This window comes from Symphalangus syndactylus, chromosome 6 (genome assembly GCF_028878055.3).
Source record: "Symphalangus syndactylus isolate Jambi chromosome 6, NHGRI_mSymSyn1-v2.1_pri, whole genome shotgun sequence".
NCBI classification, from domain to species: domain Eukaryota; kingdom Metazoa; phylum Chordata; class Mammalia; order Primates; family Hylobatidae; genus Symphalangus; species Symphalangus syndactylus.
In genome coordinates, this window is record NC_072428.2 from 29,638,911 (window position 1) to 29,657,296 (window position 18,386).

Genomic DNA, 18,386 nt, shown 5'->3' on the forward strand with positions numbered 1-18,386 from the left:
TGCTGAAATGTGATAGAAGTAATAACAATAGCATTTTTGAAATTCCTATGATATGCTTGCTTGTATGATGTAGGTGACACATATCTTTAATTCTCACAACAACCCAGTTAAAAGGGTACCATTTCCATTTTAAAGATGAGTATGCTAAGTACCAAAGAAAAGAAGTAACTTGTTCAGGGTGATAAAGTTGGCAAACAGCTGAGCAAAACTTTGAGCCTGGCTTTATCTGATTCATATGCCTTCAGTCTTCATTCTTAATAAGAGCTTCCACTTAATGAGCACTTAAGTACATATCAGTTAGTTGACATGTATCATTTCATTTAAGTTTGTAAAATGTATCCGAAAACCATAAGCAGGGCCACCAAGAACAACCTTCAATTTAAAAAAGAGCTATACATAAAATAAAAAGAAAATCCAAGCCACCCAGAAAGGGAGCTAAAAACTTTACATAGGATTTGTATAAGTATGCCTATAGTCAGAAAGGTAGGCTGGAAAGTTGTGCTAAATTACTCTGGTACCTTTCCCCCTACCACGCTTTGTCTATGGGTTAGATACAATCCTGAGTTCCACGATGAAGAAACTTCAACTCAAAGAGTTAAAGCAACTTTCCCCAAAGTTGGTAAATGGCTGAGCTGAAACTTGAATTCAGACTTATCTGATTTTAATGTGAGGAAAAGCATTTCTCATTAATTGAAGTAATTTCTAAATAGGTACCTGAAAAGCTGAATTCTAATGGGAACTCTATTTATGAGTAATTTTCCATGCATCATGACCCCAAAACAAAACCTTCCAGGGCCTGGCAACTTAGTGAAGAAATCAAGCCTTTTCAGAAATTTCAGATATATGAACACACACAAACATCACTAAAAGTCTGAGCACTTGAAGAAGATGAATGACCTGAGGCTGGACCATAATTATTATAACCTTGATCACTTATAAAGGAGGATAGCAATGTCTTTGATTTGCCACTAAACACTTGAGAACATAATTACTCGTATCATCGTAGTATCAAAAGAAAGTCTTGCAAAAATGTGTTGAGCAGTAGTAACTATAGCATATAGTTTTTATCAGTGACTCAATTGGGTGATAATGTGCACCATATAAATGGGCTACATTTATTTGTGTATTCCCAGTGATGGCAAATATCCACTGGTTTTCAGTTTAGAAAATACATAAAAGTCATTTATTCAGAGTGAAGCCTAGTGATGGGCCTAAAGAACACTGGAATTGCCAAGAAATGGAAGACTGAAGAGTTCCACTGGTAACTGATAGAATTGCCTCTGAGCTTGTGTGAAGTGTATTTCCAAAGAATTTGAGTAATAAAAATCACTCAATATTAAATCTTGTTTGAATTTACTTGAAGTTCCATTTGTTTATAAAGTATTTGAGAATTTCTTCCTTTTTTTGAGGCCTATTCAAATGTCCTGTTTAAGTCCCTACAAGCCTGAACCAAATAAGGCATCTTTCCCTTCATGCTTATTTAGCAAAATTGAGCCCATAGTAGATCATGCTGGTTTTCCCCTTTGCCATTCTACAATGGAGTGGATGATTGGGATCCATGAGACAATTAGCTAAGGACCTTGAACCTCATGCTCAGTTGCCCTCCCAACTGAATATTCTGCTTAAATGTTCTACTTGTTTACTGTGGAATGGTGCTGGCATTAGTCTATTTTAATATTAAATAATGTTCTCTGCTGACCTTTCTAAGTGGACTCTGAAATTTGCCTCCTAAAAGTTTGAGTCAACATCTCTTTTCACATTTGTTAAGTGTCTGTAGAATATGTGAATAAATGTTTAGCCACAGTCACATTTAGTTACCATGAATTACAGGAATAGGATAGGGTGGAATATAAATTCAGTTTTTATTTGCATGGAAACATGTTTGTGAATAGATAAATATTTCAATCTAAATAAAAGCTTGAAAAACTTAGTTTTTTTTTCAGTAAGATAGGAATTAAACATAAATTGTAAACATGGAAGAGACTCCTAGAATTCATGTAATTTATTTTAATTTATTGAGTGTCTACTATGGGATAGGAACTTCTAGATACTAAGAGTACATTGGAGAGTAAAATAGACAAAGTCCTTTAGGGGCTTACATTCCAGTAAAGGGATGCTAACATTTAAAATATATAGTATATTAGTAAAGGACACATTTCTTGGAGAAAATTTACAGCTATGAAGGGAGATTTTGAGTGTTAGAGTTTGCAATTTAAATAGGTTGGTCAAGGAACGTGACATTTGAGCAAACTTGAAAAGGTAATTTAATTACTTATGTTGATTTAATTATCTTGCTATTAATCTGATATATTCTCATTTTTACAAATGCGGCCACTAAGAATCAGAGAAATTAAGTGATATGTCCAAAATCAGAAGATACCTTAGTAAGAGTCCGTAAAAAGAGACTTGGTCTTTTGTTGTGGCTAAAGAATGCTTTCCACTTAACACAAATAGCCTTGGAAGGCAAACATTTTTCTAATAAGGGTATTTGAATGAAACTGGAGTGGCAAATCCTCAACTCAAATTCTTCAACCTTCCAGCATTCTCAGATTACCTTTCCCTTTGAGAGAGAGAGAGGGAGAGGAAGGAAGGAAGGAAGGAAGGAAGGAAGGAAGGAAGGAGAGAGAAAAGAGGAAGAGAAAAAAGAAAAATGAAGAAAAGAAAGCTCAACCTTCTGACTTTGATAGAATCGAATACCAAGTGGTCTTTTCCTCTTCAACCTCAAGACCATAAAGATCCCAGGAGATCTTTCTCCAATTTCTGTTTCTGCTGTATTCTCTATGTCCTTCATGAGTTTTACCTCCTCCAACAGTTATCCATCTCTACCACCATTTTGAGCCTAAAGTGGAACACAAACTTCTTTCCCTTTAATTTAATGATAAAATAACAATACAACGTCAATGACGTAGCAAGTTTTCCCTAAACGTTGGGAGTAAAGAAGGAATTTATCCCCCAGCACAGCACAACAAAAAAATATTTAATATGAGTTATTCCCATTATTAAAATCTCATCAGCTCTTCCTTACACTGGGATATTTTTTGAGAAATGTCCATGCCACCAGCCACATTTTTGTGCCACTTCTTTGTCTTCACTCCTACGACAGTCTCCAATATCATTCCCATGGACCAAAAAGAAAAAAAAATTAAAGGTCTGTTTATTCGCAAGCAGAGTTCTTTTATCTTCCCCACCTGCTCATCAGATCAACTCTTTCTGTATTCATAAAGATATCAGCCAATCAAGAAGCCTCTGTTGTAGGCCATATCTTTTATAGCTTACAGGAAGAGTAGAACTTCTGGATTTGCAGTCTTTTCTCTTTTATGATAAAATTATTGGACATGGTTTTTTCCCTATCAATATCTGTAAGCAGAAGTAAGCATTATATTGAATTATCCTCTTCAGGATAGGAATTACTCAATTCCTCCTGGAGGGCGGCAATGGCCACAGTTGCTTTGCAGTTTGTTTTTTTAACCCATAATTTCTGTTAAAGTATAGTTTGGCATCACCAATTTGCCTCCCAGGAATTTGTTTGACAGGCATGCTCATTGAGAGAAAGCTCTATGGGGAGGACTACTTTCATTATCTCAATTAAGCAGCTTATTCACATTGTGAGGAATTCTTTGAGCCATCCTTGATATTCATTGGACTGAAATATGTAAAAATTATTATAATAATTTTTCTGAAACATAGTTTTAATGTTGCCACTTCCTAGTTTAAAATAAAAACAGGGCTGGGCACGGTGGCTCACGCCTGTAATCCCAGCACTTTGGGAGGCCAAGGCGGGCAGATCACGAGGTCAGGAGATCGAGACCATCCTGGCTAACGTGGTGAAACCCTGTCTCTACTAAAAATACAAAAAATTAGCCGGGAGTGGTGGCGGGCGCCTGTAGTCCCAGCTACTCGGGAGGCTGAGACAGGAGAATGCCATGAATCAGGGAGGTGGAGCTGGCAGTGAACTGAGATCGTGCCACTGCACTCTAGCCTGGGCAACAGAGTGAGACTCCGTCTCAAAAAAATGAAAGAAAATAAAATAAAAAATAAAAACAGAGCAAAATAATAGCCATTTTATTCTTGTACACCACTCCTACTCCCATTGGCTTTGAGAACAGATGAAGGAAGACAGCAATTGAGTGAAAGTCTAGTCTCAAATGGCCAAGGCTTGTTCATGTGCATTTTCTTCTCTTTGATCCCAGGCCAAAATAACCATGGTGTGCAGAGTTCACTCTTAGCAACATTGCAACAATGTTGTTTTTTGTTTTGTTTTGAATGCCCATTTTTTCCAGTTCTTTACCTTTTTCTCCTTTGGTAGCATTTAATATCATCAAACTCTTTCTTTCCCATTACAACTTGCTGCATGCAAATTGCTGAACTATTTTACATTGCGGAGACTACTAATGTTAGCAATTACAAATTTAACTTGTTAAGCATGTGAGTAATTGAATAGCAGGACCTTGTTAAGGCCCTGTATAAGTAACAGGTGATGGTGTTTATATTCTGACAGGGTCTCAAGCCTTACACTAAATGAGTCAAATACAAATGGCAGTATTTGGTGCACATGAGAGAGGGTAGAGGCGCTACAGGGATTTCTTCCGGTCAAAGAAATATATTTTCCCTCCTTCTCGCTATATTAGCATTTCTGATATAGAAATGTGCCTTCTAGTTAATGAGGTCATTGAATGTACTGGGTTTTTTTTTTTTTTTTTCCACCTGAAAACTTATGAATTGCTGCTGTGCTTTACAATCTGCATGAACTTTGCATGGAGTGAGTCTTTATGGAATTAAGAAGAGAGTTTGAGGACAATGAATGCTACCAAAGGGAGAAAAGGGTAAATATGTAGAAAATAACTGAAAATTAAATTACTGAATTGATGCTGTGCCTTATAATCAACAAAATGTTGAAAGCAAGGAATACTTTCCTAAGAGGCATAAAGGTTTCTTCACGTCCCAGGTATTAACCACTCTTCTCCCTACCGCTTCAAAATTGAAGGCTAATTGGAGTCACGTAGATAATACTGTTACTATACAAAGTTTAATTAAAACCATCAGTACTCATTAACTCTTTTGTTATAGGTTTCTAGTATGTACCTTTAGAAAGTTATTGATGATAATGTTTTGAACCATTATTAACCTGACTTATACAAGGGGGTTACATGTTTTATAGATTGAATATTAACAATTAGGTAGTGTAAATATGAAACTCTAAAGCAGTCAAGTCTCTGAAAGCTAAATAAAGTTCTGATTTTCTGCTGAGATCACTACAAGAAAAACCTCATATATAATTGGAATACTTCATGATACAAATAATTAAAAGCCCAGGTTAAGGTAAATATATTAAAGACCAAGATTTGAAGTAACATTTATCATATCAACTCTCCAAATCTAGCAGAGGAATTTAAACAGAGGACACAGACAGCTCTTGGGAGAGTCTTCATATTTTTATTGGTAACTAAAAGCATATTTTAGCTATCTAATTAGACCCTTCTGGGGTCTAATTCAAATTCATGAAGCAAAGATTTGTTCAGTTATCCAGATGTGAAAAGCAAAATTAGAGTGTTTTTTGTTTTATTGTTTGGCTGGAAATGTTTCTGTCTTTGGGCATTACGGATCATTTTAGTTTTCTCCTTTCTAAAAATTATGTTTTTATTTTCTACAATGGCTATAATGTATTGGGTATATGGACTAGACCTTTGCTTCCGTCTTCAAGGAAATGGTCATTTGAACAGCTGACAGACTCCTATAGCCGGTTACATAGAGATTCCCTAAAATAGGCAAGATGATGGCTGAGTACAAAGTGAGTACTAGGGAGGCTACGTTCTACAGGAGTTGACGTGGAAAGGCAGAAAAGCTTCACAGAGTAGAGAAAACTCATACTAGATCTTGTAGAATAGACAGGCTTTATAGATTTGTGGGGATGGAGAAGGCCACTGAAGAAGGAGGAGAAGCATGAACAAAATTAGAACAAAATTGCACTGGAGGTACTTTGGAACAATTGGCAGAGTCTAAAGAGCAGAAACGGGAATTTATAACTGGATTGTTACCTTCCTTCTCTCATTTGTCCTGGTCCTAATTCTAATTTAGCCTGTGGGTACAGTTATAGTAACCTGGTGAAAATAAGAGAAAGACAAGATAAAGTTTAAGGCTATAAATAATTTATTAATTAATGGCGAATCCATTTTTCTAGGTCCTAGAGTAAAGAAAGAAAAACTATGATGTTCAAGAGTGCTCTGCTGTAAGCACAGATAATAGCCAATGGGGTACATATTATTACCTTTCATTTTACAGATCAAGACAAAAAGATTCAGGAAGTTTAAGACTTCAGTCTTTAAAGATCTTGTAAGGTCTTATTATCCCTGTGTTCCAGGTGAAGTTCAGAAATGTTAAATGATTTATGAAATGTTTCACGGCTTTCTCGTGGTTGAGCCAGGACTCGAGCAAAGGTCTCTGAATTCCTAGTCCTTTGCTCCTTTCTCTCCACATCCACTGCCTCAGACCATTGCAGGCACACAGCCTTCACTCTCCCTTCTTCAAGAGGAAGACACTGCTGAGGATTGTGTTTGCATTTTACAGATTCCATCTCACGAATTAAAAATGCTGAGGTGGTAAATTGTTATCAATTCTATGTTTCCCAGTAATGTTTAACCTTAAGTTAAAAAAAATCTAAGAGATAAAACAGCATGTTATCTGGCCAGTCCATTCCACCCCCAGTGGTTATTAATTTCAGAACACATCTGAATTCCTTCTCTGTGGCATATGCTTTAGGAGAGGAGCAGACAGCTCTTAGCTAGGGTCAGATTTCAAATTCTCATCTCTTGGTGCCAATACCACCACCAGATTCTTCCTTGAAGTCAATTTTTGAGATCTTCCCTAAGTACACGTTGGTGTCTGAAGATTCACACAAGTGCCTGTGGTAATCATTTTCTTCAGGGAATCACAGTCTCTCCTCTCAGCAAAGCATCCACTGTACTGAACTTTGCTTTTGGAAACATCTTCTTCTTGAGACCTCGTTGAAAGAAACTCTTTCGTGTCATACTTTCCAATATGGAGGTGAAGAACTTTGCAATTTGGGATTATGTTGTATTTGCAGCCCTCTTTTTCGTTTCCTCTGGAATTGGGGTGTTCTTTGCCATTAAGGAGAGAAAAAAGGCAACTTCCAGAGAGTTCCTGATTGGGGGAAGGCAAATGAGCTTTGGCCCTGTCGCCTTGTCTCTGACAGCCAGCTTCATGTCAGCTGTCACGGTCCTGGGGACCCCTTCTGAAGTCTACCGCTTTGGGGCATCCTTCCTAGTTTTCTTCATTGCTTACCTACTTGTCATTATCTTAACATCAGAGCTCTTTCTCCCTGTGTTCTACAGATCTGGTATCACCAGCACTTATGAGGTAAGATAATTTCTCCATTCTTCTCTATTTTTTTCTCGCATCTTCTTGATGATAGCACCTGGTAGTTGAAGAAAACTCACTGATTTTCAGGACAATTACACATTATGAGAAAGACACTAAAATGTTTTTGTAAAAAGCCTAAGCTTTGGAGAGAGACATACCTATTTTCCCATCTGTAGAAGGAAAATAATGATGAGAATCCCACAGGGCTATTTTAATGATCAAATGAGAACCTCTGTGTGAGCACTTAATGTATGGCCTCATTTGTAGGAGGTTTGCAATAAAGAGGGCTGATGTTATTTTTTATTATTATGAACGTCATCATTCTGAAAAGCAAACAGAACATCTCTCATGAGTATGGCAATTTTCCAGCTAAGAAAACTGAGATATAGATAAATGACTTAGTTAAGATTTTTGAATAGTAAAGTGACCTGAGAACCTAATTTTTTCTGTATCTCTACTTAGTGGCCTTTCCGTCACAGAGTAGAGGGCATTTTAATAGAAATTATAATGAGACTAATTTTTAATGAGGAAATGGAAACATTTTTGAAAAGTACAAAACATTTTAACAGGAAGGAACTGCTAAATAATACAAATATAGGAATTATTTAATGAGATGGAAATGAGGCAGTGGTGTTTTGGCTTTACAATGATTCTCAATGAAGACATCATGTTCAAAATTGAATTTGCATGCTCCATATAGAAGTGTGATCAAACATAAGTTTCTATTAATAAGGTGTTTATTTTCATTATCCAATATCATTCCTACTAAGTCACTGCAGAAGACTGAAAAGAAACCTATTTTTTTAAAAAATATGTAAGCTAAATGAGTATAAAACATTATTCTAGCCTTCAAAAGCCACTCAGGCAAATGAACACTTTTTAGGAAGTCTTAAAAAGTGTTATTGATTCCATGGTTTTATGTAATGTAATTTTTATGACTATTCACTCAGTAAATACTCATTAAGCATCTACTCTTAAGATACTTAAAAAGGCACTCTTCTTTTTTCCATTTATTTATTTATTTTTATTTATTTATTTATGAGATGGGGCTTTTGCTATGTTGCCCAGGCCATTCTCAAACTCCTGGGCTCAAGTGATTCTCCTGAATCAACCTCCCAAGTAGCTGGGACTACAGGAGTTTGCCACCACACCCAGCTTGTTCTAGGCATTCTCGTAGCCCTAGGCATAAAGCATTGCACCAAGTTGCTGCTGTCATGGAGCTTACTTCATAGCAGAGAAGGGCAGTCAATAAACATATACTGTGTAAGAAAATCATAATACAAATGTATATGGTATTTAACTATGTGTTAAGTACTTCTCTAAGTTCCTTATGTGTGTTAAGTCTTTTGGCCTTAAAACAATCTTTTTTAGACATGTACTGTCACCTCCTTTTAACAGACTAGAAAACTGAAGCATATAGAATTAAGTAACTTGCTAAGTGACATAAAGCTAGCAAGTAACAGTTTTTCAAACCAGGCAGTCTAACTTTAGATATCATATGCTAAATAACTATGCTGTCCTGTCCTACAAAAACAAATGGAGTAAAAGTAAAGTAAATAGGATGAGATAGAGAGGAGGAATGCTGGTATGAGTAGAGAATGTCCACATTCATAGAGGGTGATCATATGAAACTTCAAATAAAATAGGACATCTAAATGGAGACTGGAAGAAAGCAAATAATTGCACCTGACAAGGGAAGTACATCTCAGTACATCTCAGGCTGAAGGAGTCACAGATGCAAAGGACCTAGAAAAGGAGTAGCACTGGCATGTTGAAGGACAGCAAAGAAATCAGTGTGCTTGGAGAGGAGAGAGCAAAGGGGACAATGGTAAAAGATAAGATCAAAGAGATGGGAGTGCCCAGTTACATACAGCAGGGGTCTCAGTGGGGCTAGTGCCACACAGAGGGAGCACTTGGGATATTTGTAGGATATTTGGTTGTCACAATGACTGGGGTCACTACCGATGTTTAGGGAGTTGAGGGTAGAGACATCAGATGTCTTTCAGTGTGTAAAGACACATATACAATGAGTAATTTCACTCTGCACTGCATGATATTTTAATGCTGTAATGCTCAAAAACTACTGCACATATTAGTACTACCTTAGTGCACAGTAACTTTACAATAAAAAGTTATACACACACTATAAATTAGCACATTTTCCAGAAATTAAATGAAATAAAAACATTGTCTTAAAATTATCGAACAATTTACTTACTTCGAACAATCTGTCTATTCCATATATGCTGCTCAATACATGCTTAGCTGTAACTGGCTTTAGTAAAATGGCTCAGTTACTGCAAAAACAACTAAACCAATTGCAATTATATAAGTGAGGAGATTTGATTCTCTTTTTAAATTAATAAATTAGTACAAGTATTGAAAATATAAGGACTTCATTGAATTTAATTTACTAAATTGTTTTTAAAATATTTACTATTGTTGCCTCTATATATTTTTAACTTTTTAGTAACCAGAGTGTGTAAAGTAGACATAAGGTTATTTTGGGATTACCTCTTGCTTTATAAAAATTGGCATTATGGCATGCAAGTTACAAGTATGGACTCTAGGCCAGGCATGGTGGCTCACGTCTGTAATCCCAGCACTTTGGGAGGCCAAGTTGGGTGGATCACCTGAGGTCAGGAGTTCGAGACCAGCCTGGCCAACATGTAGAAACCCCATCTCTACTAAAAACACACACACACACAAACAAAATTAGCCAGGCATGGTGGCGCACATGTAATCCCAGCTGCTCGAGAGGCTGAGGCACAAGAATCACTTGAATCTCGGAGGTTGCAGTGAACTGCCGAGATCCACTGCACTCCAACCTGGGCAACATTGAGGGAGACTGTCTTTAAAAAAATAAAATAAAAAAGAGTATGGACTCTAAACTCTGTTGACTTGGCTTTCAGTGTCAGCTCTGCCACTTGCTAGCTGCATGACCTTGGCGTAAATTACTTAACTTTTATATACCTGGTTTTCACATGTGTAAAATAGTGGTAATAAAAACATCTATTTCAAAGGATGTCTGTGAGGAGTAAATGATGTATTGTATACAAATACGTTTAACAGAGCCTGGCAAATAGTAAATACTACATAAGAGTGTTGCATCATTGTTGTTGCTATCTTCAAATTTATACCACTTAGTCTGTCTATAGTATCTTGAGTTTCTGTTTCTTTCTTCAGCCTCCATTCTCTAGTAGTTATTGAAAGGTATGCTTTCTAGGCTCTTTTTAAATACTAAAGACTGAAAGAAGTGGAGTCTCTTTATCCACCCTGTGAACTTTGGCCAGTTTTGTGACTTGCTTTGACCACCAGAATGTAGCCAAAGTGATGTTCTGTGAGCTTGGAGCCTAGGCCTTATGAGCCTTGTAGTTTCTGCCTTTGTCCTCTTGGAATGCTGCCCTGATACTGCTATGTAAGGAAGCTGGCATAGCTGATCTAGCTTCAGGAGCAGCAGTGGACACATAGAGAACAGAGACACCCAGCCAACAGCCAATACAAGTTACCAGACCTGTGAGTGAGGCCATCTCAGACCTCTCTCCATTGATCTTCGAAGTTACTGAAGCTACATGAGAGTCCTGATGAAACCAGAGAGATCACCCAGCCTGTCCTCAGAGTTATGAGAAATAATAAATTTTTGGTTTTTGAGCCAATGAGTTTGGGGGTGGGTGTTATATAGCAATAGCTAACTGATTTAAATGCCTTGATATGCAGTGGGATTTCAAGACTAAGATATGCCATCTGTGCTACTTTATCACTGTCCTGTCACAAGTCAATGTATAGGGAATTCTTCTCACCCTCAAGTGATAATTTAGGCTTAGCTAGTTTGCAATATCATATATTTTCATTATCTCAATTGTACAGCTTATTATTAGTCTCATAATATTATCTTCACTTTAAAGTTATTTCCTTCCTTCTCTTATCATACACTCATAAATCCAGTTTGTTATTATTTACCTAATTTAATATTGGCTTATAGGCCAATGTCTACCTGTTCTCTCATATTTCTTGGACTTCTTGGCTTCTGAACTAGTTACTTCTCTTCAATTTCAAATTTTCTTTATGATAATGCCTGGGCTACTATTTCACTGTGTTTTCTTGTACAGTGGCTTCTGAGCATTCATACATTACATATTTTTTTTAGGTAAATGTTTTCCTTTTAGTTCTCCTTTAAATAACAGTGGTGGTATTGTTAGTAATTATATTTGTATTTTGAGAAATTCAATGTTTATAAGATATTATTGAATACTATTTCAGCAGAGTAAATGGTGCTATATAATATTTGTTGTAAAAGAGATATTTAGGATCTGAACCAACATTATGGGGCCTTTTAGGTCATCATAGGGATTAGCTTTTACTCTAGAAATGATGTGTCATTACAGTGTTTGGGAAGGGAAGTGACATGATGGGCTTTGTATGTTAAGAGGATTACTCTAGCTAGATATTAAGAATAATTTTAGGGCTTTTACTGCTGAAGCGGGGAGGTAATTGGGAGTGTACATACATAATCTGAGCAAGAGATGATAGTAATAGGGTGGTAGGAGAGGATGAATGCAAGTAAATATGTTTTGAAAGTGGGGGGCAAGCACCCAGATTTCTTTTATGAATTGGATGTGGGGAGGGAGAGAGAGGAGTAAAGGCTGGCTCTGTTATTTGGGCTCGAATCAACCTGAAAAGTAGAGTTGGTACTTCCTGAGATGGAAAAGAGTATGGCTGGATCAAGTTTGGGGTTCTGAAAATAATCCATCATAATGTTGGTAAATGTCACCTCAGGTATTTTTACAAGCAGGCATGAAGCATGCAACTTCTCTGCTGCATTTTTACTTTTGACAATAGGAATAGCTTATATATACACCAAAGGTGACCACTGAATGAATGAGTGAATGCATTGAAAGGAAAAGTGGATAAATTCTTTCAGATATAGAATTATGCAGTTGCAATAGTCTTTCTTCTTTCACAGATGAGAATCCTGAAGCACAGATCACAGAGTGAGATGCCAGCAAATCTCAAACTGGAATTCAAGGAGCCTGATTTCTGATCAGGTCTTTGTTCATATAGCTTTTCCCCAGTACTGTCTTTGTAATTTTACTGGGTTGAGTGAAACTTAACTGAAATGTGAAAACCATTGATTTTTTTCCAGAACCCTATAGCAATATCCTCACGGCTTTACTGTTTTTTCAGGATTCGTTGCCCCTTAGGTTTTCCAGACTTCCTTGTGCCACCCAGTACCAAAGCTAATGCTACATATTTTTGGTTTTTGTTACACCTCCCCACTTCTAGTGCCAATCTTTGTATTCATGGTTATCTATTGCTATGCAGCATACTACCCCAAAATAAATGTCTCAAAATAACAATTTTATTTTCTCACAATTCTGCAGATTAGCAATTTTGCCTGGCTCAGATGGGCCCCATAAAATTGTGCTGGTCTCACTTGGGACCATCTATGTGACTTCCATAGGTAGCAAGTTGGCTAGCAGCTCGCTGGCCTAGGGGAATGCAAATGAGACAGCTTGTCTTTGTTACCTTTAGTGTTATCCTCCTGTAGGCTATCCTGAGTTCTTTATGTGATAGAAAAGAGTTCCTCTCAGAAAGAGAACACACCTCATTACAGAAGTATTTTCAAAATTTGTACTTGCATTATATTTACTAGAAATGTCTCTGTCTTAAGTTGCATTCTACTAGAAGCAGATCCTGAAACAAGGATTTGAATGCAAGTTGATCTGGGGGAAGTGATTCTAGTAAGCAGTGATAGACAAGTGGCAACGTGAGACAAAAGAAAAAGATACCAATAAAAAACGTAATTTTGAGCAGGTTACCACTGTGAACAACTGGGGTTCAATCCAACTGGGGATCTCTAAGAGACAATATAAAGTGCGTCTCAGGGTTGTCCTCACTGAAAGGCAAAAAGCCAGGGTATTTTGCTTCCAACCCCATTTAGTCATTGGCTGAGTGCTGATGATAACACCTGCAAGCCTTTCTGATCTGCCCTAGGGCCCTGTGCAAAGGCTCAGAACACTCTCAAGCAGACAATCTCAGGCACATTTAGATGCCATCAACATGTACTGGAACAGGGAATGCCAATAAACTATGGTTGTTGCACCCTCAGTGACCACAGCAGTCATTAAATCCTACTATAGCCCTAGCTCTGTACTTGGCATTATCATACCTCCCACCATTTGATCCACACAACATCCACTTTCAGAAGAGAAAATCATGGCTTAGTGGCAGAAAATAGTCTTCCCAAGGGCATAAGATTAGAACCCAAGTTGTCTTCACCACAGACATTTCACAGTGTTTTCTACCTTACGATATTTGAGAGACTGCTGACTCCTCACTGACTTCCCTTCCTCAATAATATTTTCCTTATGTCTGGTGCCCTCATTCACATATTCACTGGACTATACATTCTGGCTCAGAGAATGTATCATCTGAAGAGAGGGCCTGAAATTAAGGTGGTTTTCTACCTCAGGTTTGGGAGAATCTGGCAGGATAAATTGAGAATCTGAGTTAGTATAAAATGGAGTCACAGTTCTGCCAAGAGATGTCCTTAGTTTCAAAGAAGGGCCCACTGTAAGCCATGAAACATTTATCTATTGTTTCTAGGGAAAGGATAAATCGGTTGTCAATCCTTGATTTAATCAAAATGATTTTTTTTTAATTCAGAAAAGAAAGAATTACTATCAAGTAGAAACTACTAGCAAGAAATTTAATCCTCAAGCCAATTGATACTTTAAAAATTTATTGTGTTTATTCAATACATGTTGATTATACACTGAAAGACACATATTAATGTCTTCTAGAATACTTACTGAGAAAAACTTTTCCTTACCTCCAAAACAGTAAATCAGATCCTACTATTTAGTAAGTTCACAGCTACTTTTAGCTCTTTTAGTACATATCACAATTGCAACTTTACTTTTATTGGTATAAATATTTGTTAATGGTCACTTCATCTAATCTGTAAGATCCTCTATGGTATGGACTATATCATATTTGCTTATCATTTTGTGTCAGAATGCAATATGTAAAGCAGGTAACAAATGTTTGTTGAATGAATGAATATGTAAATGACAAAGATAAAAATGAATAAAATAGAACAGTACTTGTATATATCAGGGATAGTAAATATGGTAGGCTGAAAACAGCATACCTTCCCCAATATATATCCAGGTGTAATCCCTGAAAGCTGTGAATATTACTTTACCTGTTTTTTTTGTTTGTTTTAAAAGAGATTACTGCAAATGTGATTGAAGGATTTTGAGGTGAGAAAATTGTCTTGGATTATCCAGAGAGGCTCTATATAAATACAATCACATATATCCTTATATGAGGGAGGTAGTGGGAAATTTGACAGGCAAAAGAAAAGGTAATGTAACTATAAAGGCAGAAATTGGAGTGATGGAACTGGAAGCTAAGGACTGCCAGCAGCCTAACAGCAGGAAGACAGGAAGCTGATTTTTCCTTAGAGCATCGTGTAGGAGCCTCCTGCTCACACTTTGATTTTGACCCAGTGAAATTGATTTTTAACTTTTGGTTTTCAGTACTGAGAGGTAATAAATTTCTGTTGTTTCAAAACAACAAATTGGTGGTAATTAATTTGTACAGTATTAATAACAAACTAATACAGTGAGATAATCAAATTCAACACCAAAATACAAGATAGCAACTGATAACCATGAAAAAGTCTTAATATTAGTGCCATATGAGCTCAGAGGATGAAGTATGAGCAGGGCCAGGAATAGCAATTGGGCTAATGCTTTCATCTATGATCTAAGCCTTGAATTTCTCATCTGTGAAAGAAGAAAGACTATTTCAACTGCATAATTCTATATCTGAAAGAATGTATTTACTTTTCCTTCCATCCATTGACAGATGACTAAGACTTTGTGAAATTTGGGGGAAGTGGCTCTTATATTGAGAGTTCTGCCTAAACGAAGGAAAGGTCTGAAAAAGCACAAAACATGTTAGCTGAACGATAAACAATAATTGCATGTGGAGAATAAATTATCTGAAGGTTAGTGATATGATTTAAGAAAGGGGGGGTGTGGGTCCGACAATGGAAGGCTTGGAATATCAAGCCTGGGATATGCACTTTGTTTTGTCAGTGATAGAGAATCATTGAAGAATTTGAGAAAAAGAGCAACATGATCAGAGCTCTGCTTTAAAAGAATTGATATGGGAGATATGTGGTTGATAGGATGAGTGGGCAAAGGTTGGTATTAGGGAGATCAATTGGGGTGCCACAACAGCAATCCAGAAAAGAGAAAATAAAGGATTCAACTAAATTTGGGGCAGCAGGAATATAAAAGGAAACGATGGCTTCAGTGAGTCCACTAGGAAGACTTTTGGGCAGAAAGTCAATAGAGTTGAATTTTTATTCAAACAACCCACTTCTCCTCTCTGATCATCATGAGAAACATGAGCAAAAATTGAGTTTTAATAGATCTTTGACTTTTAACAATCCCTTCTATTTTATTCCTGTTGCTTCTAAGGATACATATCATAAAATCAGATTACAAGTCCAGAGCACAACAGAGGATATACCAAGATAAAAAGGACTTTCTTAGCAGTTCTTATCTAAACCTCACTGACTCTGCATGTCTTTCTGTTTCCTTTAGTACTTACAACTACGATTCAACAAACCAGTTCGCTATGCTGCCACAGTCATCTACATTGTACAGACGGTAAGGGGTCATGGCTGCTGCAGATGTGGAAACTATGAGGTTACTAGATATAGATTTGTTTATTTTGGGGGCAATAGACTCAGCTAAAGGACACTTAATACTAAGAAGATACTACTTTCTTCCAAAGATAGCACTTTTAATCTGTACTAAAAATAACAAACAAATGCATATTGCAAGCCACAAAGGGAAATAAAGCTGTTTGTATGTGTGTATAAGCCACCCACATTTTAACATGTATTTCACTGCTGTTTAACCTGTACAAGTTGCTGTAGATTAGATATGAAATGGTCCAGTAACTAGGTTTTGCTGTTTTTTTGTTTTGTTTTGTTTTTGGCTTGTGTGTTTTTAACCATTAACTGAATTGAAGCAAATACCTATTTTGCTGAAAGTCATGTTAAGACAATATTCCCAGCTAATACTCCTACTTCCCTCTCTTCTCTCTTATGAACTCCTTTCCCACCCTCCCAGCTTTGGGATGTCTTCATGCTGCTCCATATTTGCCCATGGCACAACATTGATATACTTCCTACTACTCACCAAGTACTTTCTCCTAGAGGATAAGCTTCTTCCCTCTTCTTAATCAAAACTCCCACTCACTGACTGAAGAATTTAGGCAAGAAAATAGGAGGAAAACAATGCTCCTTTACCTGCCCACAGATATTTGCCTTTTAAAACCCTAACATGAATCTCTACATGGTGAAATTCCAAACAGAAACTGGAGAAACTGGACCTATTTCCAGCAGGATAGTGGTTGCACTTCTGGGAATTAGAAGCCATATTCATTATGGAGATCACCCGTGTTGTTAGTCTTCCCAGCACAGTACTTTTTCCTCACAGATTCTTTCTATCTCACCTCTAAATTCCTTATTTCAGCAAACTGCTAAAATATGCTTCTGTTGCTTAGTAAAGCTTCTCATGAAGTCAGTAGAGAGTTCACTGTTATGCGTGCATCAGGAAAATGGGTAGAAGGAAGATGAATCAAAACTTAAGTCTATTTTTGTAACCCTTAGAGATATACAAAATATAACCATAATATCTCAAAATTAGTAGCAATTTTGAAAATCCAACTCTCTTCCTCCATCTAATGATTACATCCCCTCTACAAACTACTGATAGTGGTGAGCAACTTCAAAATTAGAGTTGACAGGAATGCAATGTTTGATGAACAGGTTGAAGAGAATACAACTCTAACGTCAATAAAGAACTTTCTAGGCAGTTTTCCTTTCTATGTCCCTTTCTCACTGCCAACCTGATTCTTGTTTCTCTACCAGATTCTCTACACAGGAGTGGTGGTGTATGCTCCTGCCCTGGCACTCAATCAAGGTGAGTTATCAACATTCCCTTGGCATATTTTACCATTTTTATGCCTGAATTCTCACCTTGGAGAATTATAAATAAAATACTTTGTTGGGGAGATATTCTTCTGGTTAGGGGATTCTCAATTACTATTAGAAGTCATTACATAAAGCTCTAAATATTGATTAAACATTGAAAATAATGCAAACAATTAGTTACTTGGTTTTGACTCATATACTTCCAGACACCAATTTTGATTGCTTTTGTTTGTTTGGGATTTGGTTTTTGTTTTTAAATCATTGGAATTATGGCAGTTTCGATATTGTATATGTTGCTAAGTGTGGTCATCTATAATATAGGGACTTCAGTGATCTCATGAAGTAGATAATCTCAGTATAAGAGTAAAAGTTGCTTGTAATAGTTACACTAAAATTTATAGTCTATTCTTTCAAAATAATAGAATCCTAAAAACAAAAAGTTAAGAAATAAAAGTCAAAGTAAACTTCACAATGACACCTGCTGTATTGAAAGTCCTCAATATTCCATTTAATTGGGCTATGTGCTTGTACTGAGAAATATTCACCTCAGAGTCAGTGAGGTTTAGATAAGAGCTGCCAAGAAAGTCCTTTTTATCTTGATATTCCTCTGAGTTTTGTGCTTTGGACTTGTAATCTGATTTTGGGATATGTATTCTTAGAAGCAACAGGAATAAAAAAGCATGGATTGTTAAAAGTCAAAGATCACTGGTAATTAGAGAAATGCAAATCAAAACCACAATGAGATACCATCTCACACCCATTAGAATGGCGATCATTAAAAAGTCAGGAAAGAACAGATGCTGGAGAGGATGTGGAGAAATAGGAACACTTTTACACTGTTGGTGAGAGTGTAAATTAGTTCAACCATTATGGAAGACAGTGTGGCAATTCCCCAAGGATCTAGAACCAGAAATACCATTTGACCCAGCATCCCATTACTGGGTATACACCTAAAGGATTATAATCATCCTATTATAAAGACACATGC

The 18,386-nt window shown here is 36.7% G+C and overlaps 2 protein-coding genes across 5 annotated transcripts in view; one reads left to right on the forward strand and one right to left on the reverse strand.

Annotated features, from left to right (window-relative positions):
- The window catches only part of BBOX1 (gamma-butyrobetaine hydroxylase 1), a 483,622-nt gene that overhangs the window by 418,226 nt on the left and 47,010 nt on the right, over positions 1 to 18,386 (reverse strand). The window lies entirely within an intron of this gene.
- SLC5A12 (solute carrier family 5 member 12) overlaps positions 7,036 to 18,386 on the forward strand; it is a 51,750-nt gene continuing 40,399 nt past the window's right edge. The window contains exons 1-3 of the mRNA XM_055282091.2: positions 7,036 to 7,374; positions 15,999 to 16,064; positions 17,336 to 17,387. Coding sequence (XP_055138066.1) covers positions 7,036 to 7,374; positions 15,999 to 16,064; positions 17,336 to 17,387 — 457 coding nt within the window. The remainder of the gene's footprint in view (positions 7,375 to 15,998; positions 16,065 to 17,335; positions 17,388 to 18,386) is intronic.